The sequence below is a fragment of the Ochlerotatus camptorhynchus genome, unplaced genomic scaffold (assembly GCF_037179485.1).
Source record: "Ochlerotatus camptorhynchus isolate MF236.1 unplaced genomic scaffold, CSIRO-AGI_Acam_v1.1 ptg000213l, whole genome shotgun sequence".
Classification (NCBI taxonomy): domain Eukaryota; kingdom Metazoa; phylum Arthropoda; class Insecta; order Diptera; family Culicidae; genus Ochlerotatus; species Ochlerotatus camptorhynchus.
Window position 1 is genome coordinate 5,958,934 of NW_027040703.1, and position 26,931 is coordinate 5,985,864.

Consider the following 26,931-nt stretch of genomic DNA (forward strand, 5'->3'; position numbering starts at 1 on the left):
TCTCTCGCCCTCTCGATCGGACCGAGGGGGATTAGTATTCGCAACATCGGCCATCGGCACGTCACTTGCCGTTGGACTGTTCCCCAGGACGGTCGCGTTTTTTCCGGAACCGAGCGCGCGCGCCAACCGGGTTAAAGTGTGTCTTTGTGAGAATAACTACAAGCTCTATTACAAGAAAAAGTGGAAGAGTATCTGCAGAACTTTGTGTGTTAGTGCTCGGGACTAGACCATTATCTGCATCCTCACTGGTGGAAAGCGGATTTGAATCTTGGTCGCATTTCGGAGTCACACTTCATCAACGGAGGAGCTACTTTGGAAGCCGTTTTGGAACTGTTTCAAGTGGTTTTCGGCTGCACAAATGAAGTGTTGAGTTATATCGGATATAAAGTGCACAGTAATGCTCAAAGGAAATTCAGTATTGGGATGATCGTTTCATTGCAGCAGCGAGAAGAAATGTGATAGTGGCAAGGGTGATGAAAGAAGTTGCGACACCCACAGGAAGATGAATGTTACATAACAGTATAGAAGGAAAGCAAAAAATTGTGCATTAAGTGGTACAACTGTATATCAAAGAGTGTTTATTTCAAAGCCATATTCAGAATAGTGTCTTGAAACTCACTGCTGCAACGGTCGGAGGAACGGCGCATAAAATGCAGCACGTCAAATGGGCACTTCTCGTCACGCTATGCGTAACGGTCGGAGGGGCTGAATTCGAAAACGTAAGTCCGTAACCGCGCTCCTGAATGAATGAATTGCAATCAACAGATGGTTTTGTGTTAACGTTCTTATCATATGACCACAATGAAACAGAACACCTATACAGCTGTTTCCGTGGTGTAGTGGTTATCACATCCGCCTAACACGCGGAAGGCCCCCGGTTCGATCCCGGGCGGAAACAGATATTTTTTTTTATTCTTAAAATTTTCCTCAAACACTCAAGACAAATTGCTCACTGTGAAACGTGCCTCTAAGAACTTATATTAGCTAGCCGTATTATCTCTTCCCTCGTCCTCCGTAGCATGTCTCGTTGGATTCGAAACGAGCAGAGGCCGCATTTTAGATGATGCGCGAAACACAAACAGCTGCAAACGAGAAGCTGCTGGTGAACTCTTTTTGCCGCATTTCACACGGATTTGGATTACTGGTGATAACACAGTTCAACTGACCGACGATGATTGCTGCGTGCGTGAATTAGAAGCATCATTACACACGCGCGAATAAATGGGTCATCGGTACACACTAGTCTTAGTCGTTGATCATTGGGACTTTTTTTTTGCCTCGTTATCAGTTTACACGAGTGCAATGAATCGACTTAGGGATTGAATTTTTTGGTAATGACCCTGAGGACAAAAGCTTGAATTAAAATAGACTTTTGTATGCGGATGGAGAGTGGAATTTTCGCCTGTTTTTGGCTTCATAATCTGATTATCGGAAGGTTTTACGAATGTGTTTTAAATTTGAAAGACGGGGCAAGATGACCACCCTGCTGACATCATTTGTGGATGTAATAGTAGCAATTAATACAGTTCATTCATGTCTGTTCTACAGTGTGTTTCTAAACAATAGAGCCACCTTAAATCGTATAGTCCTAAAAAAAATATCTCTGTTGTTTGTTAACCAATTGTTATAAAATTTTCAGAACCTATGAAATAACCTAAAATTCCTCGTTTCGCAGAATTAGACGTAATTTTAACATAAAACTCCTGAGATATTAACGAATATGTAATATTGGATGTCCCTCACTGAAAAATAGTTTGTCCACATGATGTTGATAAACTTACACAAAAGTTACCCATAATTGATCATTCAGTGATGAATAAAAACACAAAATTTCACAGAAATTGGTTCACAAAATTTCTACATTTGGCACACTGAAATTTTATAAGAAAGATAGAAAAATCCAGCTTTTCAAATTTATTTATTCAATCAGTGTATACCGTTTTCCAATTATTGTCTTAAGTGCTATTTTTACAATTTTGTCATTGCTATATTTTTTATAATATGTCTTGAGCTGACGCTATGCGAGGAATTAAAATCTTGCTTTAATTTGGTTTTTGTCATTGTAAAGTCAATGTTATCGCAGTGCTTATTATATGTGTCCATAATTTGGTTCTAGGGTCCGAATTTGGCATAATTCGTACGATGGCGATTTGTAGCAAATATATTTCTATTTCGTAAATGCCTAGATGGTGTATATAAATTTAAGGATGACTATAGTTCTATTGAATCAATGCGATGTGATACGATATAGTTTACGAATGAAATCATAGCAAATTCACGACGCTCTTTTAATGTTTGGATATTTATGAATAAACATACACCGAGCTATGTTAGATGGCAGAGGAAATACAGTCCAACCTAACTTGCGGAGTGCATACAATAGAAACTGCTTTTGAACGGACTCTATTCTTTCTTCGTGTGTGATTGAAAAAGGAGACCAAACTATGCTACAATATGCTAATATCGACCTTACACAATGTTTTTTATCGTATACGGATCGGGAAATTTATAGCAGAAACATTTTATGAAACCAAGCATGTTGTTATCTCTGTTAATAATTGTGTTATAATGATCGGTAAAAGTAAGTTTTGAGTCCAAAATAACACCTAGATCCCAGACTCTATCACACTTTTCTACGTTCTGGTTTCCTAAAGTGATTGTTATATCGGGTAGGATTCGTTTTCTACTAATGATAATTGAGTTACATTTTTTTTATATTTGGTGAGACCGGATGAAATTCGACTTTGAAATCTGTGTTAGGGAAATCGCTTTTCGAAGGCAATCGGTGATAATTTTAACTATCATAACAACAGTTGCACATTCGTGCAATTTCAAAAGTGACATTTTTAGAAATGATAAAGTCTTAAATTAAACAGATGCTTAGATATATTTCTGATCGATTGGTGATAAAATTATTGAAATTGGTCCAGGAGCAGCTAAGTTATTACCGTTCAAAATATTTCATTTTCGGTTTTCACAAAGTGTATCCCCATATAGAAATCACAGACGTAGTTCTACGTCAAAAAAGTTTAATGTCGTCAGCATAGATTAAAACTTTCAATTTCTTAATAATGAAAGATATGTCAGTGACGAAGAGAATAAATAAAAGCGGTCCTAAATGGGAGCATTGAGGAACTCCTGAAGTGACATCAACGGGATTTGATGTCTTTCCTTTGTATTTTACTATTTGATGGCGGTCAGTTAAATATGATTCAAGCCACTTGAGGAGTGCGTAATGAATTCCTATTTTTCGAAGTTTAAAAAGAAGCATGGGTATGTCTATTCGATCAAACGCTTTGCTGAAATCTGTATGTTGTACACATAATTCAAGAAATAATAAAAATATTAGATAATTAATATTAAATATATTGATATAATATATTCCAACGGAAAAGCTCAAAACTATCACTCACACATCTGGTCATATCTCAAAAGCTATTTGTCCAAATCATTTGCCCTTGGAAACACATCAAGTAGAAGAGTTCTCCAAAGTGTGGTGAAAATTTGAACCCAAAATATTAAGAAATAAAAAAAATCCCACTCATTGTAAAAATAGGCCATTTTTTGACAATTTGGATACCTGCCGGTAATCTGTCTGTTTACTGTAGTTACTACAACAAAAACAAAATGTGGGTACATTGATGAGAATCTACATTAAAAAAAAACCTTCAAATTGACGTTCTAAGATCACGAATAGCTTATTTGGTTGTGGAGTAATCTCTTCTGAAAGTTGAAATTTTTAAAAACCTCGAAAATCCAGGGTTGTAGCCGAGAGGAATCTAGGCACTTTAGAGCAAAATAATAAAAAAAAAAGCGTTTGTTCAGAATGTCAAAATAAGCGTTTTGGCCAAGTTTGGCTCAAATCGGTGACATCGACCACAACTTTTTTTAAATTCTGTACCCACTTGAGTAGATCTGTGCGCCGGTCCTTTCATTGGCGGCGGCGGCGTGGGAACCGGACTACATTTGAGCTGGAAAGACCCATATGTTATCCATACATTAAATTGTAGGGTAATAAAACAAATGGATCTTTAAACGCTGGCCACATTTATTAATACCAATGAAAAAGTACTATTAATTAATTGCAATAATCACTAATGATTGTAAACATCCTCAACAAAGAAAACTTGAACATCAGAATAAACGGGTCTAAAGGAAAACAGCAAAAACATATTCGACCGTTTGACTTTTTCTATCTAGTTCGCTTATTTGGAAGGCTCAATCGCGTTAGCTTTACGGAGCCAATAATTCATTGGTCATTGATATTGACAAAATTCACTTATATCTATGTCTAGTAGGAGTTGGGCCGAATACTCGCGGTTTACCCGAGGTTAGAGGAGTACATTTTTGAAGGATAAGATAAACATTTTAAGCTTATTTCGAACTTTAAAAATATATGCTCATTCGTGCAATAATAATCAAATAATGAGAAAGTAACGAACGAGTTCTCATTTTGCTCTGAAAAAAAAGGCGCCAATTTGTGAGCGGTGTTGAGAGGATGTAAACAAAAGCAAGAAAATTATTATTTTTTAGGCAAAATAACTTGAAAATTGAAAGTGATCGACTTCGCACCACTCAGGTATCACCTAGCCGGAGGCGACGAATTCGACTCCCGGTCCTCGGTTGAAGAAATCTTTCAGGATTTAAAATTTCTCAGCAAAGAGTATCATTTAACTGCGCTTGTCACACAATATACAACGTCATGCATAGGTGGTGGCATAGAAAGCTCTCAGTTAATAACTGTTGAAGTGCATCTAGAACACTAAGTTGAGAGCCGGCAAAATGCTGCTTGGAGCATGTTTGGCGTATTAAGAATAATTCAACCTTTGGATCTAGCTTCCGATGGTAAACAGCGGAATGTCCATAGTGGAAAGTTTGGAATCCTATCAGTACTCGAATTGAAGCATCCATCTTGCAGATCCAAAGTAGCATCCGAACTGCATAAAATTCATTTGATTTGAACAGTGGAGCACATTCACAAGTAAAACACATAGAATACAATTTGCAATACACTTGAAACCATCAGTGCACAAATTAATAATTAGAAAATTAGAAAATAACGTGCAGTACTTATTGAATCAATGTGAAAGTGAATTGTATAAGCTCAAGTGTTTAAATACATGGATACAACGTGTGGATTTTTTTTTGAGTGTACTTCTTCAATTATTAAAGGGTGTCCACAGTAAAATGGCATCACTTAGATGTACTTGCCAAAAATAAGTCTTTCAACCGATTGTCGAGAAATCTTCAGTAAATGTAATACAATACATATCTTTATTTCACTATATTTCTTATTACGTATCTTTATTTCACTATATTTCTTCACCAATTTCAAATGGCCGAACTTTCGTCCTAATTCCACCCATAAGGTTTTGCACAACGGTTGAATCTACATTTTTTTCTGCTTTCATCCATGATTTCAACATTTCCTGCTTCGTAGTGACAACTTTAGGATGCTTACGGAATTTATGTTTCATTATAGTCTTGGGCGTGAAATTGACCCCATTCGTCTTGTACCATTCCAGAACGTCCTTGGAGTAGTGACAAAAGGCTAGATCCAGCCAAAAAGTTGTAGGAACGTTTTGTGATTTGAGAAACGGAAGCAGTCGTTTCATCAGGCACTCATTCGTGTAGACTTGGGGAACTTCGACACTTGCTGTTTCCTGAGGAACTCTGAAACATCAAACTTGTCTTTCACAGGCACATAGGGCTTAGATCTAATGTTGGGCCTACTGAGCACAACCCGCCCTTTGCCACTATTTTTCGAGTGGATTTTTTTCTTCACAAAATGGAATGTTTTCACTGCAGATGATTTCTAAATTTATTCAACTTTCCGTACGTACCGTAAAATTTGATAAAGAGAAACAAATTGTTGAGATATTGTTAAAAATCTACCCCTGCTTCTTAACCCCAAACTCGGCCTACGGATTATAAATTAGGCTTAATGCATTTAAACGCCATTGAATTCACTTCGGCCTATCGGATTAAGATACGAATTGATTCGGTCGGAGCGCTTCTTTTGTTTTTGAGAAAAATGGGTGAAAACATTCATATCACACGTTCTCATTGACTTCGTTCGGTAGCTATTGAACTAAAGTATCGTACCAACGCATAATTCACTTGTTAACTCTGAAACAATGGATTTATTTGATGTTTTCTGCTCGATAGGCCCAAAATGGGCTATTAGGCCGAAGTAGTGCTCTGCCGTATCTTAGTTTAACCTCACGATCAATATGAAAATTTACAAATCAATTGCGTGATCTGTTAAATACGATCAAAACAAAGCTAAAAATGTGCACTTTGTTGTTTAAAACAACTATTAATTTTTCAGTACTTTGTACGGTGAACGTCGCTTCTGCGTAGAAACTTTAGTATGGCTTCCCGAGCAAAGTAGAATAACAACCCGATATCATCTAGATAACAAGTCTTGTTATCCCAGATATCATTTTGTTTTCAGTTGTTATCGCATAACTTATTTAGTTATCAGCCTTGATCAATTTTGTTATTAGTTGTTATCATGAAAAATTCACTATATATTTATTAACGATGCAAGGTTAGATCAAAACTTTAAATATTATTCGCAATGAAACAATAAAAAATAGTGCTTTTAATCCCTAATCATATTAAAGTTATCAGCGTAAGGCTTTGATATCAAAATGATAACATGATTTGAAATTTATGGAATAAATTTGTATGGCTTACAGAATTTGTTATCAAGATATTATCAATGATAACAAAATTAGTTATTTTTGTGATATCCAACGAGCAATTTTTTGTTATCATTTTTGTTATGTTGGCTGTTAATTCAACCATAATGATAACATGTTCAGTTATCACAAAGTGATAACCGGGTAATAGAACTTGTTATCAATTTGATATTTTACTTTGCTAGGGTTCTTCCGTCATTTTTTGTAATTCTTCTTCTTTTTAGTTTTCTTCTATGCTTTTTACACTTCTTTTGCTAGTGTTTTGCCGGCACTCAACGTAGCGTTCTTGATGCTCTTCCACAGTTATTAATTGATAGCGTCCTATACCAACCTTTATATCAATAATTGTATACTGTGTGTATTATTTGTATATTGTGTGTATTATTTGTATATTGCGTGGTAAGTACAATGATGCTGTCTACGGCCACGCTAAGCCCAAATTTCCAACCCGAAAAATTTCCTCGAGCGAACCAGGAATCGAACCACCTCCTCCGGTTGGATAATACCATGCCTTTACTGACTAGGCTATCGGAGGCTGTCACGTTGTCTGCATAGTGCATAATCCTAATTCATATTTGCTTCAAGTGAGGAGGAGTTCAAAATATCGATATTTTATTCGATACTATTACATAATCTAATCAAAAGATCGCTACCATCATCCATCGCCCAAACGCCAATGGATAGCAGGCTTATGCATGCTTTGTTAGTTTTCCTCAAACGGGACATTGGTAGATAAACATTGCCAAAATATAAAGTAATGCCATTTCGATCTCATCGGTGATTAATGCGCAGTAGAATTTTACAAGGTAAAGCTCAAAAGCGAATAATCTCAAGCATGAGATTTGAGTTTTTCGCATCACTGGCATTCAAAGAAATCTATATGAAGGCTTGGTTGCTTGTCCTGGGAAAATGTGCTTCACGTCTTCTAATGGCAACGGATATTACATTTCTAAATGTCACTTTATAACGGAATGTGGAAATTTGAAATATTTATAAATATAACGTTTTTAAATTAAAACAACAAATGAAACCTTTTATTAAAAATAAGTACAGTCACTCAACCAATTGTAAGCTACAACACACGTTTTGTCATGTTTAGTTTTCTCAATATATGGGAAATTGCTCTAATGTTGGCCTATGGATCTAAGATTGGGCCCATCGCTAAAAATCGGCTATACACTCAGGTCTTTTTTTACACGGGGGATACGGTCCGTGTAAAAAAAACCGTGTAAAAAAAAACCTACGAGATTTTGATTTTTCGCATGCTTAAATGTTTTTAAAAAATCGGATTTTGATGCCATTTGTAATTAAAGCATGATATGGTCCATATAGACATATTTTAAAAAATTCTGTACTTACACCAAAAATTGTGATTTTTTTAAGTATGCCATTCGATTACAAATAGCTTGAAACGGATAATGTGATTGGAATCAAGTCGATAGGTTGTATCGTTGTCGAGAAATCGTTAAAAACGTACCTTGTAAATCGTGGAAAACCGTGTAAAAAAAACCGTGTAAAAAAAAACCGCTTAAAAAAAACCGTGTAAAAAAAAGACTTCAGTGTATATCAATTTTATCTAGATGAACGCGTTATTGCGACGTTACTAATGGATATTTTTGGTCGCTATTGAAAATTTAATCTTTAATGTATGGGCCCAAATTAGGGGCATTTAGGCCGACATTACATCCATTTCCCCTATTATTATATATTTCACAGGTTGAGTGGTACTGACTGTTATTTCAAACATCTGTCACAAAGTGATCCTCAGTTTGCCTTCAGCTGTGGACATTTTATGAAACCAAGCATGTTGTTAGCTCTATTAATAATTGTGTTATAATGATCGGTAAAAGTAAGTTTTGAGTCCAAAATAACACCTAGATCCCTGACTCTATCACACTTTTCTGCGTTCTGGTTTCCTAAAGTGATTGTTATATCGGGTAGAATTCGTTTTCTACTAATGGTTATTGAGTTACATTTTTTTTTATATTTAATCAAAGAAGGCTTTTATGACACCAAGTATGGAATATCTGTATTTCCTCGTTGAATGTGTTGATGCCTATGGGGTTGTACGCAATGGTGACGTAGGGCTACGTGGTCTTATATAATAAATCTTATTTGTTAACTGCAGCAGGAACTTGTGTTTTGTGTAGGAATAGGCAATTGAGTGAGGTTCTCTCTGTTTATACTCTTTAGTATGACGCGCTTGACATAGATGGCCCACAGCGACTCACGAAGAGCTACTGATTCCGATCAATAGCGGTGCGGCTTCTTCTTCCCATGGATGCTCATGTGGGCTGCAGCTCGCTGCTTGCAGGCAGCCTTTTGTTGCGTACTGGAGAACACCACCACTCACCACGCGGTAATTGAATAAACACCGTTTGGTGAGACCGGATGAAATTCGACTTTGAAATCAGCACTTGTATCTGTCTGTGGAAACATAATTTCGATATGGTCGAAATAAAGAACACAAGAGCGTAACAGCTTTTGTAAACAATGGCTTCTCTCGATGATTTCAAGGAATTCAAGGCATGCCCACGCAAACCAACATAACCATTGGGTAGGGGAAGTGGGTGAGCTTTGACTTTCTAGAAATCATTGATAGAAGTCATTGTTTACAAAAGCTGTTACACCTTAGTTCCAGTTCTATCTAGAATTTATTTTGCCTCTCCAAATGGAAACCCAAAACCCACCATGGGTGAGATTACCAATTTCGTGTGAGCGATGTATGAAAAAGTAAGCCAGCAGCATTAAGATTTTATGTGAATAACCGAAATGTTGACAACTTATCACTTTGTAATAGAAGAAATTATATCAAAATCTTGTAAATTGCATTTCAAAGTGTATTGATAGTAAACGTCATTTTAAATTACTTAACAAAGTGATTCATTGATACAGGGTGGCCACCACTCCGGTGGCAGAAACGTCATCCACGAACATTTGGCTTGAAGCCAAAGTTGCTGGTTCTTTGGCTCGATTATCTGTCAATCTAAGACAGCTGATGCAAACATTGGGAAATTATGCTCCGTTCACATAAATGTTTGATTTGCTGCGTGGCAAAATAATCGTGATAAATGTTCAACAAGCGCGTACTTGTAGGAATTAAATATATGTCATATTATTTTTTTAATTAGGCAAGCTAATCATGAAAAATTCAAGTTTCATTACACAAGATTTTTTAACGCATACGTGTCGTCAATGCACATATAAACATAGCATAACAACTGTAGGCTACAGTGCTGACACCACCGATGGTGGTGGCTTCAGCAACCCTCTTTCTTGGCAGAAGATTGGTGGCCACTGAACCGGGAAATAACAGGGAATTTGATATAACATTTATTTTTAATACCTATTTTAATTGAATTCTGTAATATTAAAAGTGCTAAGTCCGGTATCTCGAATATTTCATTTAGAATCATAAATATTTATTCAAGCTCGGAATTCTGAACTTTTTCTTAGTACGGAATACTAAGAAATAAGTTCGAGTCCAGGTCCAAGATCGTACAAGATTTGCATAAATGATTTGAATGAACTTCCTAAACAATTCCGGTTGATGTCCGACATTTTGAATATTTTTGTTGATTTAGGAACCTTCAAAATTATTATTATCACTAAAAATTTATTCATATCTGGGGTATTAAATTTGCGTACGGCGTATAGAGCTTTTGATCATGAGTAAAATCTGAGTTAATTTTGAGTAACTCTGAGTAGCTCACGTTGCTTAACAGTGTTGGAAAAGTTCGCGATATTTCACGAAGTTCACCAAGGGAAAAGTTCGCGAGTCATAGTGATTTTTTGCGAACTTTTCCATCACTGTTGCTTAACATCAAATACGCATAGCAACCGATAATGTCAAGCAATGTAAATTTACGAATTTCAACAACATTTTAAACGGTGCGCTTGCAATGCTTAACCGAGAAGATCTTTCGGCAATGGAAGGACAATTGCACTTTCGTATTGTACGTGTACGAATGGAAGTACAAGCTGTCCCTCAAAATCGATGCAAGATTTTTATGGTGACCTTACGGAACAGTCAGAGATGTTTTCCTTTACTGTCATGTCGATGACGTTCGAGTACTGCAAACATTAGCAACCGCATTAAAATCCCAGTGCAACTTCCCAACAATATCAAAGGGGACTTCGGACAATCCAAAGAGGGAATATGGACTATCCCAGGAGAGATTCCGGACAATCCCAAGGAGGATTTCACTCAATATTGAGGGGGATTTATGACAGTCCAGGGGGGATTCCAAACAATCCAGCCAATTCCAGGGAGATTCTGGACTGGAGTATGAAAAAATTAGATGTGATTTTTTTTTTTTTTTTTTTTTTTTTTTTTAACTCTTTATTTGTTCCAAATTCAAAATAAATTACATTTCATTTTTAACCTAGGTGCTCCAGTTACTACAGTAACTTACCAGCCTTAATTGTTATGATATATATCTAAGTGTTTTTACATTGTTCCTGTTTTGGCAATTCAGTATTTTAAACAGGTTTTTCAAACCTGCATGTCAGTATAACAATTGATAGCTTAAAACTAAATAACTAAAACTAAATCTTATCTAAGTATAAAGGGAATTAATCGTTGCAATTGAGGATTGTAACGATTTTTGCCGGAAATTATTAATTATTTTGTTGGACATTTGTGCTAAAGTCTCAACATTCGAAATTCTATGTACTTCGGTAGTACTGTACCAGGGAGGCAACTTCAAAATCATCTTCAGAATTTTGTTCTGAATCCTTTGAAGTGCTTTTTTCCTGGTAGTGCAACAACTAGACCATATTGGCACAGCGTAAAGCATGGCCGGTCTAAAAACTTGTTTGAATATTAGAAGTTTATTCGTCAGGCAAAGTTTGGATTTCCTGTTAATAAGAGGATACAAACATTTTATATATTTGTTACATTTGGCTTGAATGCCCTCAATGTGATCTTTAAAAGTTAATTTATGGTCAAGTATTAATCCAAGATATTTCACTTGGTTTGACCAGGAAATTGGAACTCCGTTCATAGTGACTATGTGACTACTACTAGGTTTCAAAAAGGAAGCCCTGGGCTTATGTGGAAATATTATAAGTTGAGTTTTGGAAGCGTTGGGAGAAATCTTCCATTTTTGTAAATAAGAAGAGAAAATATCTAAACTTTTCTGAAGTCTGCTGCAAATAACACGAAGACTTCTTCCTTTAGCGGAAATGCCTGTGTCATCAGCGAACAAAGATTTGTGGCAACCCTGAGGCAAATCAGGGAGGTCCGAAGTGAAAATGTTATACAATATAGGCCCAAGAATGCTACCCTGAGGAACTCCTGCTCTAACAGGTAGTCGATTAGATTTGGAATTTTGATAATTTACCTGCAGAGTTCTGTCAGTTAAATAATTTTGAACTAATTTCATAATGTAAAGTGGAAAATTAAACTTTTTCAATTTAGCAATCAAACCTTCATGCCAAACACTGTCGAATGCTTTTTCTATGTCTAGAAGAGCAACTCCAGTTGAGCAGCCTTCAGATTTGTTTGAACGAATTAAATTGGTAACTCTCAAGAGTTGATGAGTAGTTGAATGCCCATGGCGAAATCCAAACTGCTCATCTGCAAAAATTGAGTTCGTATTGATGTGAAGCATCATTCTATTCAAAATTATCTTTTCAAAAAGTTTACTTATTGAAGAAAGCAAACTTATTGGACGGTAGCTAGAAGCTTCAGCTGGATTTTTATCCGGCTTCAAAATTGGAACAACTTTTGCATTTTTCCATTTATCAGGAAAGTATGCCAAATGGAAACATCTGTTAAATAATTTTACCAGGAAAGACAAGGTACTCTCTGGGAGTTTTTTGATGAGGATATAGAAAATTCCATCATCACCTGGAGCTTTCATATTTTGAAATTTTTTAGTTATAGACCTTACTTCGTCCAAATCAGTCCCCCAGGAATCATCAAAAATATTTTCCCGAGAGAAAATATTCAGAAAATCCCGAGCAACCTGATTCTCAATAGGACTAGTAAGACCCAAACTGAAATTATGGGAACTCTCGAATTGCTTAGCAAGTTTCTGAGCTTTTTCCAAATTTGTGATCAAAATTTTACCACCTTCTTTAAGCGCTGGAATTGGCTTTTGAGGTTTTTTCAAAATTTTTGTGAGTTTCCAAAAGGGTTTGGAACTCGGGTCTAATTTAGAAACATTATTTTCAAAAGTTTTGTTCCTCAGGGCAGAGAATCGCTTTTTAATTTGTTTTTGCAAATCCCGCCAGATAACTTTCATGGCAGGATCGCGTGTTCTTTGAAATTGTCTCCTACGGACATTTTTAAGACGGATCAAGAGCTGAAGATCATCGTCTATTATAATTGAATCGAATTTAACCTCGCATTTTGGTACTGAGGCAGCTCTTGCTTCAACTATAGAAGTAGTCAGAGATTCAAGAGCATAATTAATTTCATCTTTGGTTTGCAAAGGAATGTTTGGATCGAAGTTATATTCCATAAATGTTCGATACTGCTCCCAATCAGCTCTATGGTAATTGAAAGTAGAGCTGTTGGGATTAGAAATTATTTCTTGGGATATTTCAAAAGTTACTGGAAGGTGATCAGAACCGAAGTCAGCATGGGTAACCAGTTGGCTACAAAGTTGACATGAATCAGTTAAGACCAAATCAATAGTTGAGGGATTTCTTGCAGAAGAAAAGCATGTTGGGCTGTTTGGATATTGAATAGTGTAATAACCTGCAGAACAATCATCAAACAGAATATTACCATTGGAATTGCTTTGAGCATTATTCCATGAGCGGTGTTTTGCATTAAAATCACCAATAATGAAGAATTTAGACCTATGACGGGTAAGTTTCTGGAGGTCACCCTTGAGAAAATTATTTTTCTGGCCTACGCATTGGAATGGCAAATAGGCAGCTATAAACGTAAGTTGTCCAAATTTTGTTTCAACAGAAACTCCCAAAGTTTCAAAAACTTTGGTTTCAAATGAAGAAAGAATGTTATGTTTGATTCGTCTATGAACAATGATGGCAACGCCACCACAGGGTCCATCAAGACGATCATTTCTATAAATCAAGTAATTTGCGTCCTTCTTAACCTTATGGTCAGGTTTAAGGAACGTTTCAGTTATAACGGCAATATGCACGTTATGAACTCTCAAAAAATTAAATAGCTCGTCTTCATTATCTTTAAGAGATCGAGCATTCCAATTTAAAATGTTTAATGCTTTAAAATCCATTACTGAATTTTAAAGTCATGACAATATTATTAGCAAATTTTACTCCAGTTTGAATAGCATCAAACATGGAGTTAGATTTAAGCATATCAGAAATCATGTCAATTAATGAATTCTGTAAAAATTCCATTTTAGGGGCAGTAATGCTTCCTAAGTCAAAATTGTCAAAATTTCCGTTAGAACGTTGGTTAGTATTTTGATTTCTACCCGTTGCAATAGCAGCATAGGTAGCTCCATTAACTCGCTGAACATTGTTAGCAGCGAGGGGAGTAGGTACAGATGAAACATTTGAAGCAGGGGTGATATTTGTACCTACGGGTACGAATGTAGAATTTGTTCCTCGCTGACCGTTGTTAACAGCAGAGGAATTTGTACCTGGTCGGAAACGTGGAGCGTTTCCTACCTGACGGTTAGAACGAGATTGTAGGATCGCTTTGCGAGTCTTACATTCCCAAAAATTGGATTTGTGGTTTTCACCACAATTTGAACATTTAAATTTCTTAGGATCTTCCTTCACAGGACAGCCGTCCTTTGCGTGAGAGGAATCACCACAATTCATGCATTTAGCTGGCATGTAGCAATTTTTAGTTCCGTGACCCCATCCCTGGCACTTACGGCACTGGGTGAGGTTTTGGAAATTTCCTCCAGTCTTCCTGAAGTGTTCCCACTTCACTCGGACATGGAGCATAAGGCTAGCTTTTTCTAAGGCCTTAAGATTGTTTAGTTCACTAGACTTGAAGTGAACTAAATAAAAATCATTAGAAATCCCGTTGCGCGAATCGCCAGGACGGGATTTCATTTTCATTTTGATTACTTGGAGTGGCACAACTCCAAGTAATTTTGCCAGTTCATCTTTGATCTGATCCAGGGATTCACCACTGGGCAGTCCTTTCATGACAACCTTGAACACACGTTCAGTTTTGGTGTCGTAAGTAAAAAATTTGTGCTTCTTCTCAGTAAGATACTTGAGAAGACATTTAAATCCGTCCAAGGTTTCAGCCAATACACGGCATTCACCCCGACGTCCAATTTGTAGTGAAAACTTAACTTTCACGAAATTCAAAAGTTCCATGCGAAGAGCATGGAAATCGGTAGTGGTTATCACAATAGGAGGAATTTTTTCCTTCTTGGCATTAAGCCGGGAAAGTTTACTAGAATTTTTCTTGGATGATGGATCATTCTCATCATCCGTAAGCAAATCAAATTGATTACTCAAATTAATTTCTTCAGAAGGGGGGTCAAGAGTTTGCCCCTTTCTTTTGCGTTTAGGCGCCATGGCGGCAGTAAATTTTTTATCCAAATCGACTTCCAAGCAGATTACTATAAGAATCTGAAGGATCGAAGAGGAATTTTCCAAATCGATATCCAAGAAGGATTACCTCGGGTAGGGTCCAAACAAGGATCAAAGAGGAATAAGAGGAGTTGAACAAGGTAGAAAATTTTTACAGGTTGAGCACTGAAAAGTGCGATTATGCGATTATCCAAATCGACTTCCAAGCAGATTACTATAAGAATCTGAAGGATCGAAGAGGAATTTTCCAAATCGATATCCAAGAAGGATTACCTCGGGTAGGGTCCAAACAAGGATCGAAGAGGAATAAGAGGAGTTGAACAAGGTAGAAAATTTTTACAGGTTGAGCACTGAAAAGTGCTGTTTAAATTTGTTGTAGCTTTAGGTAGTAGTAACACTTCCTTAAGCAAAAAGCAAATAGATCCGCACGGCAAGAGAGCACGATGCGGACTGAAAATTAGATGTGATGGTTTCTGCATCGCTTCGATGATCGCTCATTGATAAACTGCATATAATTTTTTGAATAGAATCCACTATGAAGTTGGACAGAACTAACCTATTTTGACCTGAGATGAACAGCTAAATAAAAGATTACATTGAACAATGTTCCTTTTGTGCTAAATGTGGATAATCAACACAGACGATGAAAATTCATTTCGTTCCTGTTCATGTTTTTTCAACTCGTGTCTATTGGTGTCTTTTTGCAGGAGTATCAGGGGAAACAACGGACATTACTGCACAGAGTTGACCCTAACTCTGACTTTTTCTAGCTAAATATTCTCAGATATTTATATCCCTCTTCCGTTATGAATGCTTGTAAATAAAATTTTGCTAATCACGTTGGCCAAATTCCAGCTTCCTAGTGTTTCCTACCCGGGAAATGTACCAGAATTCTCATTTCCAGATTCCCACGAAACTAGTTTGACTTCCCGGGAAACATTTTTTTTGTACAAAAACCATGCTAAACATAATGTTATTAAAAATAACCACACAACCCAGGATTTCCTTGGAGAAAATATAAGAGCCTATCCAGAGAAGCCAGTAGACACGACTAGGGGATGTTCGAAGAAACTGCCGGGAAAAGTAGAAAGCACTTGCAGGGGAACTCTGAAAATACTTCCCGTGTTAATTGAAAGACTTTTGGGAAGGTATGAAGAAACTTCCAGGTAAAGTCGGAAGTGTCTTCCGTGGGATGTCAGAAAATTTTTCGGAGTGAAATAATTAAAAAAAAATCGGCGAAGTAGAAATTCACCATCGTCAAAAAAGCTGGAAGAAACTTCCGGAAAAGTTGGAAAAACTTTTGGGGAAAATTGATAGAAATTCCTGGCGAAGAAACTTTCCAAACGAAACCGGCAGACGCTTCTGAGACAATCTGTGAGAAAATCCCGGTCGAAGTAAGAAGATACTTCCAGGAAAAGTTGAAAGAAATTTCTGGGAGTCAGAAGACTCATGCAAATTTAGGCACCCGTATGAAATTTTCAGAATAATTCAGAAAACTTTTCCGTGGGAAGTCCGGGTGAAACGGAAAAGAATTTCCACTTGCAGCGGTAGCCAGTAGGACTTCTGAGGGTAATCTGAAGATACTGTTGGAACGGACAGTTGATGAAGCTTCTGTTGAACGATGAAATTTGCGGGAGAGAGTGGAAGATTCTTCGAAGGCAAGTTGGAAGAAACGTCCATACAAAGTCGGACGAAACCTCCTAAAGAAATCATGAGAATCCTTCCGAAGAAGCTAGTCAAAATTTTCAAGGGGAAGTTTGAAGAAACTTCCAGGAAATTTCGTAAAAATCTTCAGGGGGAATTCTGGTGACGTTCAAATTTTAATAAATAACTACCGTAAATTATAACTCGGTCCACTTGCTAAAAATATTTCCCGATTCCTGAGAATTCCCGGGAAGAGTCTTCAGCTATTTTCAGATTCCCGAGTAGCTAGAAATGGCTGTGAAATGCAAACACTAACATAACCACACCGCCAAAAGCTTCAAAGACTTTACACTTTAGCCATGAATCCATAGAAAGCAAAAGATGCCTAAGCATCCGGTGGCCTGGACAAGATCCATCTCACTTGGATGAATGAAAACTTAATCTTGAAATCAAAACATTCAGTCAGACGACAATTGTTTGAACACGTTTGATGAAAAATGGCTACTTTGTTTATTTTTGAGTAAATATGAGTAATGAATCACTGTTAATATATTAACTCTGAGTATAGTTTTCTTGCCCCTTGGGATTTTTACGAGTTTAAGATCCGCGAGATGTTATATCTCTCTGTGTTACACTTTTCAGAAATGTCTGGGTTCATAATTTTGAACAGTTTTTTTTAGACCAGGATCTTGTATTTCGGCCTAATCGCCCATTTTGGGCCTATCGAGCAGAAAACATAAAAAAATCCAATGTTTCAGAGTTAACAAGTCAATTATGCGTTTGGTACGATACTTTAGTTCAATAGCTACCAAACGAAGTCAATGAGAACGGTTGAAATTTTTATTTATTTATTTATTCATCTTACTTTTTGTCGTCTTAATGAATGTGATGATTAAGCGGCGCCGGTAGTGTAGTGGTAAGCGTGATTACCTCTCAACCCAACAGGCGTGGGTTCAATCCCAGTCGGCGCCGCCGGAATGTTCTGAGGCATAACATATCTGATCAAGGGAAGTAAAGCCGTTGGTCCCCGGTTCATGAGTTGATGGGTCGATAGGTAGGGTTCAGGTGTGGGAGCTGCCTCCCTGGCATTGGTAGCATTGGTGCTCAGCACGGAAAACAAGATCGACGGAAAATAAATCAAGGAAAAATAAATAAAAATGAATGTGATGAGGAAAAGCCAATTTAAATGGCGTAAATACACCATAACTTTTCACAATACACAGTACAAACATAACAAAACAAGCACATCCGTGAACATAGAGTAAACATGGCTTCAAATATCAACTGTAGTCAAACACATAAAAACGTTCACAGTAACGAATCTCACTCGATCCATTAATGCAATTCAGTTAGTCTACGCTTAAATGTTGCCACAGTAGAGTTGAAGTCGAAGAGAATGTAGACTTCGTTAAACTTAGCCGATATGAAGCGGACAGGATCATGAAGGCCGTACAAGGAGTTCCGGGGCTCAAGCAGCAAAAAGTTTCGTTGGCGAAGCAATCGTTCAGGAACGTAAAGGTTAAGTTGACCTAGTATCTCCTAATTCTCCTGTGAGAATTTTAGCAACAAACACCGCTTGGGCATCATTCCGTCTCTGCTCAAGCATCTGAAGTCCCAATAATCTGCATCGATCTCCATATTGTGGTAAGCTCAACGGATCTCGCCATGGAAGGCCTCGTAGTATCTCACAAATTGTATCTGAATTGCTTCGATCCTCCCAGTCCAGGTTGACTGGTACTGGCACCATACTACAGAGTTGGATTCCAGAATCGATCGCACCAGAGCGCAGTGCAGAGATTGGAGAGATTTGGCTCTACAGATAATATCGTTGTAGTGCGATCGGAAGGTCAGCACAGAATCTAGGATGACGCCAAGATCACGAACTTGAAGAACACGCTTAAGAGGCTGACCATTAATTGAATAATCGTGCGTAATCGGGTTGTGATGAAACGATATAATGTTACATTTGTGGATGCTCAGCGTCAGCATGTTCCGGGTGCACCAATCAGCAAAACTATTCAGCATAGTAGAGCATAGCAGTCCTCGATACCTTTAATGATCATGTATATTTTGACGTCATCACCGTAAAACACACGGCAGCCAAATGGTAGTACACGCTATTTCAAAACTACCCAAATTTGGGTAGAATCCACTCAGATCTGGCAAAACTGAACCTACCCAAAAATGGGTAAACTTTGTTGGAAGCGACAAGTTGACAAATGAACAAAGTCGATTGGATTCATGTCGAGTTTGCCCATTTTTGGATAGGTTCAGTTTAGAACGATCTGGGTGGACTCTACCCCAATTTGGGTAGTTTTAAAATAGCGTGTACATGGAGAAGCTCGTTGATGAAGAGTGAGAATAACAAAGGACCCAGGTTGCTACCTTCTCGAACGCCAGATAAGTTTGAAAATTGTTCCGAAGATTCAAAATCGATATTAACAGTGAGGTTCCGATCCGTAAGATGTGATCCAAACCAACTAACAAGATCCGCAGATACACCAATTCTTCGTAGACGTTTCAGTAATATTTCGTGGTCAACTTTATTGAAAGCTGATTTCAAATCAGTGTATGTGGTGTCGATCTGAGCACCAGCATCAATACATACGAAGCAAATTGGACGAGATGTATAGATGTTGATCTGATATGAATGTTTACACCCATTTTTCTCAAAAAACAAAAAGAAGCGCTCCGATCGAATCAATTTTAAACCTTCATCCGATAGGCCGAAGTGAATTCAATGGCGTTTGAATGGCGTTTCAATGCGTTAGGTCTAATTTAGAATCCGTAGGCCGAGTATGGAGTCTTTATCAAATCTTACTCTGTAAATCGTTTCATTGATGCAGGGTGCCTTCCATTCATTTTGACTAAAAAAATGTTTTAGGAAATTATGGAATAATAAGATATTATGATGGTATTTTGCATGTGTAAGGAACAAGAAAAGATTTTAAAGTTTGTGTTAGACACATAAAACCTGTAAATTTAGCTTTGACAGAGCCACAATGAACGATTTTCTGATCGCCTCTTCGCGAAGAGTTAAGAGCGAAGAGTGGGTGAGATAAATGACAAAATCGTTTATTGCGACTCTCGTGCAGCAAGATTGGCTGGTATTATGTGTCAAACACAAACTCCACAATATTTTCTTGTTCCTTACAGAAACAAAATATTATTATAATATCTTATTATTCCATAATTTCATAAAACATTTTTTTAGTCAATATGAATGGAAGGCACCCTGCATTGATGTATGACATCTTTTAGGAAATGTATCATAAACAACTTTAATTACTATTTGACTGCTAAGCCAAAAACCGCACTTCCGAATTGTGTACCAGTCCAATGCAATTGACGAAAACATCCTATTTTTCATTACCTCTATTCAATTTCAGAGTAAAACGTTAGAAGACAGTATAGAATTCACAGCAACCACATTAGCGATAGATGATAGTCCACTTAGTAGAGCGAAGCGAAATGGCAACTTTAGGGGAGCGTGAGTATTAAAGATTACGGCAGAAGCAATGGCACCGACATTTGACTATCTTCGATATCTCCTAGATTCCGCGGCCAAACACAATCACAGTACTTACACTTCGGCGAGAACCAGGACGGCAAGGCAGAAGCCGAAGCGACTCAACATGGATCCAGAGCGGTAGTTGGTACGGCCGTAAAACATTGAGCCAAGAAAGATAAGAAGATGTAATTGTTAACCTCATTTCAGCGGGTTCCAACGGTATGGGACAGGCTCAAAGTCAGTCAATGGGAGGTGACTGTGGCTCATGTCTAGGAGTTGGCCTTGACGGTGGAAGCTACGTATATGGTGAGCAAGCAATTGAATTGAATTGATAACCATTGTAATTGCTTTTACTCGACAGATTCACGACCGGACCCATTGAGAGTTCCAGATGGTGGTTCTCACCGGCCAGGAGATAGATTGAGATTACCGGATGGATACGATTACCGTGTTCCTGGCACTGATGGCGCAGGAGCGGGAGCTGGTCAGCGACCTGGCACTACGGATACCGGATTTAGACCAGGTTCGGATAGCTTTGGACAATTTGGACAGCCTGGTGTGTTACGCCCTGGTGGAAGACCGGGTGATGCAGGTTCCGGAACTGGGACTCCGGGTAGACCAGGTGAGACTGGCACAGGAGCTGGTGTTGATGCGTTTGGCAGACCAATTAGTGGAAGACCAGGGACATCAGGTCGCCCTAGTGATAGTGGTGCAGGAGCTGGTGTAGATCAATATGGAAGACCAATCAGTGGAAGACCCGGTGATGATACATATGGAAGACCAGGAGTATCTGGCCGTCCAGGTGACGCAGGTGCAGGAGGTGGTGTAGATCAATATGGTAGGCCAATCGGTGGAAGACCCGGTGATGATACATATGGAAGACCAGGAGTATCTGGCCGTCCAGGAGACACAGGTGCAGGAGCTGGTGTAGATCAATATGGTAGACCAATCAGTGGAAGGCCTGGAGACGATACCTATGGCAGACCAGGAGTTCCTAGCCACCCGGGAGATGCTGGTGCCGGTGTAGATGCTTACGGTAGACCGCTCGGTGGAAGACCAGGTACAGGGCGACCAGGTGAATCAGCTACTGGTGCTGGGCTAGATGCATTCGGCAGACCTATAACTGGAAGACCAGGAGATGACTTAGCGGGAAGACCAGGTGCCGGAAGACCAGGAGACAGATTGGTTGATGTCTATGGTAGACCAATAGGATCTGACGGAAGACCTGGGGATCATGGAGCAGCTAATGGAATTGGAGTTGATTCATTCGGTAGGCCAATCGTACCAGGAATAAGACCCGGAGACACAGCAAGTGATGGTTCAGCAAGACCAGGAACTGGATCGACGCGACCAGGAGAAGTGGACTCATTTGGACGGCCTATTGGGCCTGACGGACGTCCAGGTCAAGTACCAGGTTATGTTCCTGGAGCAGCTGGAGTACCCGGAACGATCGGTGGCCCAGGAGCAATAGGTGGACCTGGGTCTATAACAGGTAGGCCAGGTTCTGGTGCAGTACCTGGTTCATTGAGCGGTCCCGGAACGGTAGGTGTCCCCGGAGCTATGCCTGGTACAACTGGTGGACCAGGTTTAGGCACACCAGGAACAGTTGGAGGACCAGGAGGAGCTGGTGATATTGGAAGACCCGGTTCATTTGGAGGTCCTGGTATGATTGGTGGGCCTGGAAAAGTTGGAGGACCTGGAATGATAGGAGGAATACCTGGTACCCCCGGAGTTGGTGGTACTCCATCTGGACCGGCAGGACCAGGATATATTCAGAGACCAGGAGATGGTGGATATTATATTCCAGGACACGGGCCAGCAGGACCTCAATCACATATTATGGGACCATCTCTGAGCACTGTTGGAACTACGAGTGCATCAGGTGTCTATCACACGGGAGCCCATTCCGTAACACTCCCCGGACATGACCACACTGTAGTTAATCCCACTGGTGGACTCACCGTTTTGGTCGGAACAGGAAGCCCGAAGCAGACGGTTATTGGTTCTGACAGTCGTTTGGATGGGCATGGTCCAGTAAAAATCCTCTCAGGCCCGGCAGATAGCAGTGGACCACCCAAACAAACAGTTTACGCACATCCTGGCGGAGTTACAGTGTTGGTAGGAACCGGAGGACCGCATCAAACTGTACACCATTTACCAGTATCTGGAGGAGGCTATGTTCATGGAACTGCAGGAGTTGGCACTGTCGGTGGTCCCCAAACAATACACACTGGTGGTCAGATGACACATCCAGCTGCATGGATTCCTGGTACCGGTACTGGCAGCCATGGAGGACAATATCCCGTTGGTCCAGGAGTCAGTGGTCAATATCCCAGCAGGCAGGTACCTGGAGGAGTTGGACAATTGCCAGGAGGTATTGGAACTGGTCACTATCCTGGTGGACAACACCCAGGAACAGGGCAGATTGGTCCCGGAGCTAGTGGTGGGCAATTTCCAAGTGGCGTAGCTGGTGGGCAGTACCCTGGAGGTACTGGTGCTGGACAGTATCCCGGAGGATATGCAGGGGGCCCAGGTACTGGACAGTATCCGGGAGGTGTAGGAACGGGACAATATCCAGGTGGACAATATCCGGGAGCTAGTACACCAGGCTATGCAGGAGGTCCAGGTGTTGGTAGTGGTCAATATCCAGGTGGAGGAGCTGGTGCTGGGACGGGACAACATCCAGGAGGTACAGGTTCTGGACATTATCCAGGTGGTGCCGGTATAGGACAATATCCAGGTGGAGGTGCAGGACAACATCCAGGTGGAGGGGGCACCGGTGCTGGACATTACCCTGGCGGAGGATCGGGCAGCAGTGCAGGGCAATATCCAGGAGGGGTGGGAACTGGACAATATCATGGTGGACAACTGTCTGGAGGAGCAGGTGCCGGTACAGGGCAATACCCAGGAGGAGTTGCCACTGGACAATATCCTGGTGGACAACTGCCTGGAGGAGCAGGTGCCGGTGCTGCACAATACCCCGGAGGAGTGGGTACTGGACAATATCCTGGTGGACAACTGCCTGGAGGAGCAGGTGCCAGTGCTGGACAATACCCAGGAGGAGTTGGAACTGGACAATATCCTGGTGGACAACTGCCTGGAGGAGCTGGACAATACCCAGGAGGAGTTGGCACTGGACAATACCCTGGTGGACAGTTGCCTGGAGGTGCCGGTGCCGGTACAGGACAATACCCAGGAGGAGTTGGCATTGGACAATATCCTAGTGGACTGCCTGGAGCAGCAGGTGGCGGTGCTGGACAATACCCAGGAGGTGTGGGCACTGGACAATACCCAGGCGGACAACTGCCTGGAGGAGCTGGACAATATCCAGGGGGAGTTGGAACTGGACAATATCCTGGTGGACAACTGCCTGGAGGAGCAAGTGCCGGTGCTGGACAATACCCCGGAGGAGTAGGCACTGGACAATATCCTGGTGGACAACTGCCTGGAGGAGCAGGTGTCGGTACTGGACAATACCCTGGAGGAGTTGGAACTGGACAATATCCTGGTGGACAACTGCCTGGAGGAGCAGGTGCCGGTGCAGGACAATATCCTGGTGCACAACTGCCTGGAGGAACAGGTTCCGGTACTGGACAATACCCAGGAGGAGTAGGCACAGGACTATATCCTGGCGGACAGCTGCCTGGTGGTTCAGGAGCAGGTACTGGTGCTGGACAATACCCAGGTGGAGTAGGCACAGGACAATATCCTGGCGGACAACTGCCTGGAGGAGCAGGAGCAGGTGCTGGTGCTGGACAATATCCAGGGGGAGTAGGCACAGGACAATATCCTGGCGTACAGCTACCTGGTGGTGCTGGAGCAGGTTCCGGTACAGGGCAATACCCAGGGGGAGTAGGCACAGGACAATATCCTGGCGGACAGCTGCCTGGAGGAGCAGGTGCAGGTGCCGGTGGTGGACAATACCCAGGGGGAGTAGGCACAGGACAATATCCTGACGGACAGCTTCCTGGAGGAGCAGGTGCAGGTGCAGGTGCTGGACAATACCCAGGGGGAGTAGGTACAGGACAATATCCTGGCGGACAACTGCCTGGAGGAGCAGGTGCAGGTGCAGGTGCTGGACAATACCCAGGAGGAGTAGGCACAGGACAATATCCTGGCGGACAACTGCTTGGTGGTGCTGGACAATACCCAGGGGGAGTAGGCACAGGACAATATCCAGGAGCAGGACAGTATCCAGGTGGAACAGGAACTGGACAATATCCAGGTGGTGCAGGCGTTGGACAATATCCTGGAGGCTCAGGCACAGGACAATATCCAGGCGGTGGAGGAGCTGGAACTGGGACCGTAGGCTACCCAGGTGGACAATACCCGGGACAGCACGCAGCAACGGTAGATCAATATCCAATCACCATTCCTCAAGGAGGTGCCGGAACAGGTACAGCTGTGGGTGGACCTGTTAATATCCAGGTGGCTGAAGAAGATGACGACGCTTTCTCGCAAGCCGAAACTTCAGTGAAAAACGGCGAAGCAATAGCTAGCGCTCAAGGACGCAAGAACGGTGGCACAGCGCAAACTCAAGTGTCCGGAACATATACAGGAGCCAGTTCATTCAGTGCGAGTGCACAAACAAGCGATAGCGACAGGTCGGCACAAGCACAAGTGTCGGGCGGTAAGGACGGTGCGTTGAGTTCTGCACAAGGTGCAGGAGGTGTCGGTAAATCGCAATCTCAGGTTCAGGTGAACTCAAAAACCGGTGGAACGTCTGCTACTTCGCAGAGCGGTGGCCTGGGTCACGAAAGTCAATCGGAGGTACGATATAATCAAGAATGGATTCGAGAGGGGAGATTGACTTTGGATATTTCTAGGTTGTAGCAAATGAGAAAGGTGGCCTAGCAGATGCTCAGTCCAGCGGTCCAGGACAAACTTCATCGCAGGCTCAAATCGGTTTCCGTCCACAAGGAGAAGACAGCGCACAGTTGAATATTTTCAACGGTGGAGGACAATCATCGGCTCAGTCGGGAGCTCACTCCGGACAGAGTCAGTCTCAGATCAGTGGAAACTTCAAGTAGGTTGGAGGTAGTGTTGTTGATACAAAGTGTTTGATGAATCATTTCGTTATAGATTTGGAATTTCCTACCATGGAGCTGCACAAGCGGCATCGGGAACGAAAGAACAAGTATCCCGCTACCGAGAAAAGGGAAAGCAGTTATTTCAATCCATCAACCTATACGGCCGGAATAATAACGGGTACGCGAACTAACGGCACGCTGGAGATTTAACTATAACTAACCAACATAGCTGCATGACTCTATTCAAACACCAAACACAATAGCTGACACAATGCATTTTTCTGTTTTCTCTTTTGCACACAAATACGATACATATGCACGAATACACCAAACAGAGCATCGGTAAGACGTGAATCAGACGGGGTAGACGCCAATGGAATGCGATTGCGGACATCGCAGCAAAGTTCAGGTGCGTATAATTGACCTGATGTAGACGTACGATGTAATCACAGAAGACTTCTTGTTTTTCTAGTTACCGACTTCCAGAACATTCTTCCCAAACCAGACGAAGAAGTCGAGTACGAGGAAGAGGATGAAGAATACGAAGAAGAAGACTACGAAACAACTGATCAATCTGTCCTAACAGGAGTTGAGGCTAAATCTCGAAAGACATCAAGCGATGATGAAGAGAACAAAACAACCATTCATGAGCTACCACCTCCAACTGTTCCTGCGGGATTGGTTACCACAACTACGCGTCCAAACCGAAACTACAACATCAACAACGGAAACGGGAAGACATTCTCCCAGAATACCCCATCGCAAAAGCAAACTGCATTCGTACCCAATCTGGACAAATACCGTCTAATTCAAACTCAAAACGGCAAAACAGCAGTTCACGATGCTTCCAGCGAGAAGGCTTCGGGTGGAATCGGTGATACCCATGATCAAACATCACCAACCAGTACAGATTCCACCACGCTGCAGGTGCCAAGTTCCACACCAAAGTACCACACTCGATACCTACCTTCAAAACACGCGGATTCGTCTGGTAATCGCATCAACTCGGGTGTCAAGCCCCCCAATCCGGAGAGCTACATTTCGGTCACGAAACAGGTGACCGGAATCGATGAAAACAGCAACGTGCCTGCCATTCCGGGCAAGAACTACGAGTCAACTTACTACACAAAGTCCTCGACGTGCGGATATTTTACCTTCTCGTGTAACATCGTGTACGGTACAAACGGTCGGAGCAAGATTTGCAGGCCAAAACCACCGACGAATGGAAAGTGCTAGGTAAAAGCTACTTAGGAGATTAGGTGAAAAATAGAGCTTAAGGACAACACACACACACACTCTCACACGCACTCACACAAACACAAAACTGCCATCGTGGAAAACAGCGATTTAACCGTTAGTTAACTTAAGGCTGCAAGTTTTCCTCTCATTGCAATACTGCCAGACGCTGTCGCCAAAGAAGCGCTCGCGTCGCCATAGACTCGCAGTGCCACTAATAGTAAGAGTTTTATCTGTACCAAGAAATAAAACCTAGTGATCCAACGATAGTGAATCCAATAAACATTGTACTTCCAATTCA

General features: G+C 40.8%; 2 protein-coding genes and 1 non-coding gene across 11 annotated transcripts in view; 2 read left to right on the top strand and 1 right to left on the bottom strand.

Annotated features, from left to right (window-relative positions):
• Positions 1 to 26,931, bottom strand: part of LOC135703426 (coiled-coil domain-containing protein 102A) — a 204,103-nt gene that overhangs the window by 143,000 nt on the left and 34,172 nt on the right. The gene's annotated exons all lie outside the window — the stretch shown is intronic.
• LOC135703411 (collagen alpha-1(I) chain-like) lies at positions 34 to 26,882 on the top strand. Of its 8 annotated transcripts, XM_065224613.1 has the most exons (13): positions 34 to 719; positions 20,243 to 20,343; positions 20,409 to 20,509; positions 20,572 to 20,670; positions 20,726 to 23,635; positions 23,702 to 24,025; positions 24,101 to 24,268; positions 24,344 to 24,424; positions 24,545 to 25,134; positions 25,191 to 25,390; positions 25,447 to 25,572; positions 25,730 to 25,803; positions 25,867 to 26,882. In XM_065224613.1, the coding sequence occupies exons 1-13, from the start codon at positions 651 to 653 to the stop codon at positions 26,628 to 26,630; spliced, it is 5,607 nt and encodes a 1,868-aa protein (XP_065080685.1). In that variant the 5' UTR covers positions 34 to 650; the 3' UTR covers positions 26,631 to 26,882. The 8 variants fall into 8 exon arrangements, with proteins under 8 accessions (XP_065080685.1, XP_065080684.1, XP_065080689.1 ...); XM_065224612.1 differs by having other exon boundaries at positions 20,726 to 24,025; XM_065224617.1 differs by lacking the exon at positions 24,344 to 24,424 and having other exon boundaries at positions 20,726 to 24,025; positions 24,101 to 24,187; positions 24,551 to 24,592; positions 24,653 to 25,134.
• On the top strand, positions 826 to 898 carry TRNAV-AAC (transfer RNA valine (anticodon AAC)). The gene has a single exon. It is a non-coding gene; the product is annotated as a tRNA-Val (tRNA).

Excerpts from the sequence above, each read along its gene's own strand:
- LOC135703411 (XM_065224612.1), top strand. The coding sequence starts at position 651 with ATGCAGCACGTCAAATGGGCACTTCTCGTCACGCTATGCGTAACGGTC. Across the intron at positions 24,269-24,343 it reads GCCTGGAGGAGCAGGTGCAG|GTGCAGGTGCAGGTGCTGGA; the intron begins GTGCCGGTGGTG and ends CTGGAGGAGCAG. Across the intron at positions 25,135-25,190 it reads GTCACGAAAGTCAATCGGAG|GTTGTAGCAAATGAGAAAGG; the intron begins GTACGATATAAT and ends GGATATTTCTAG.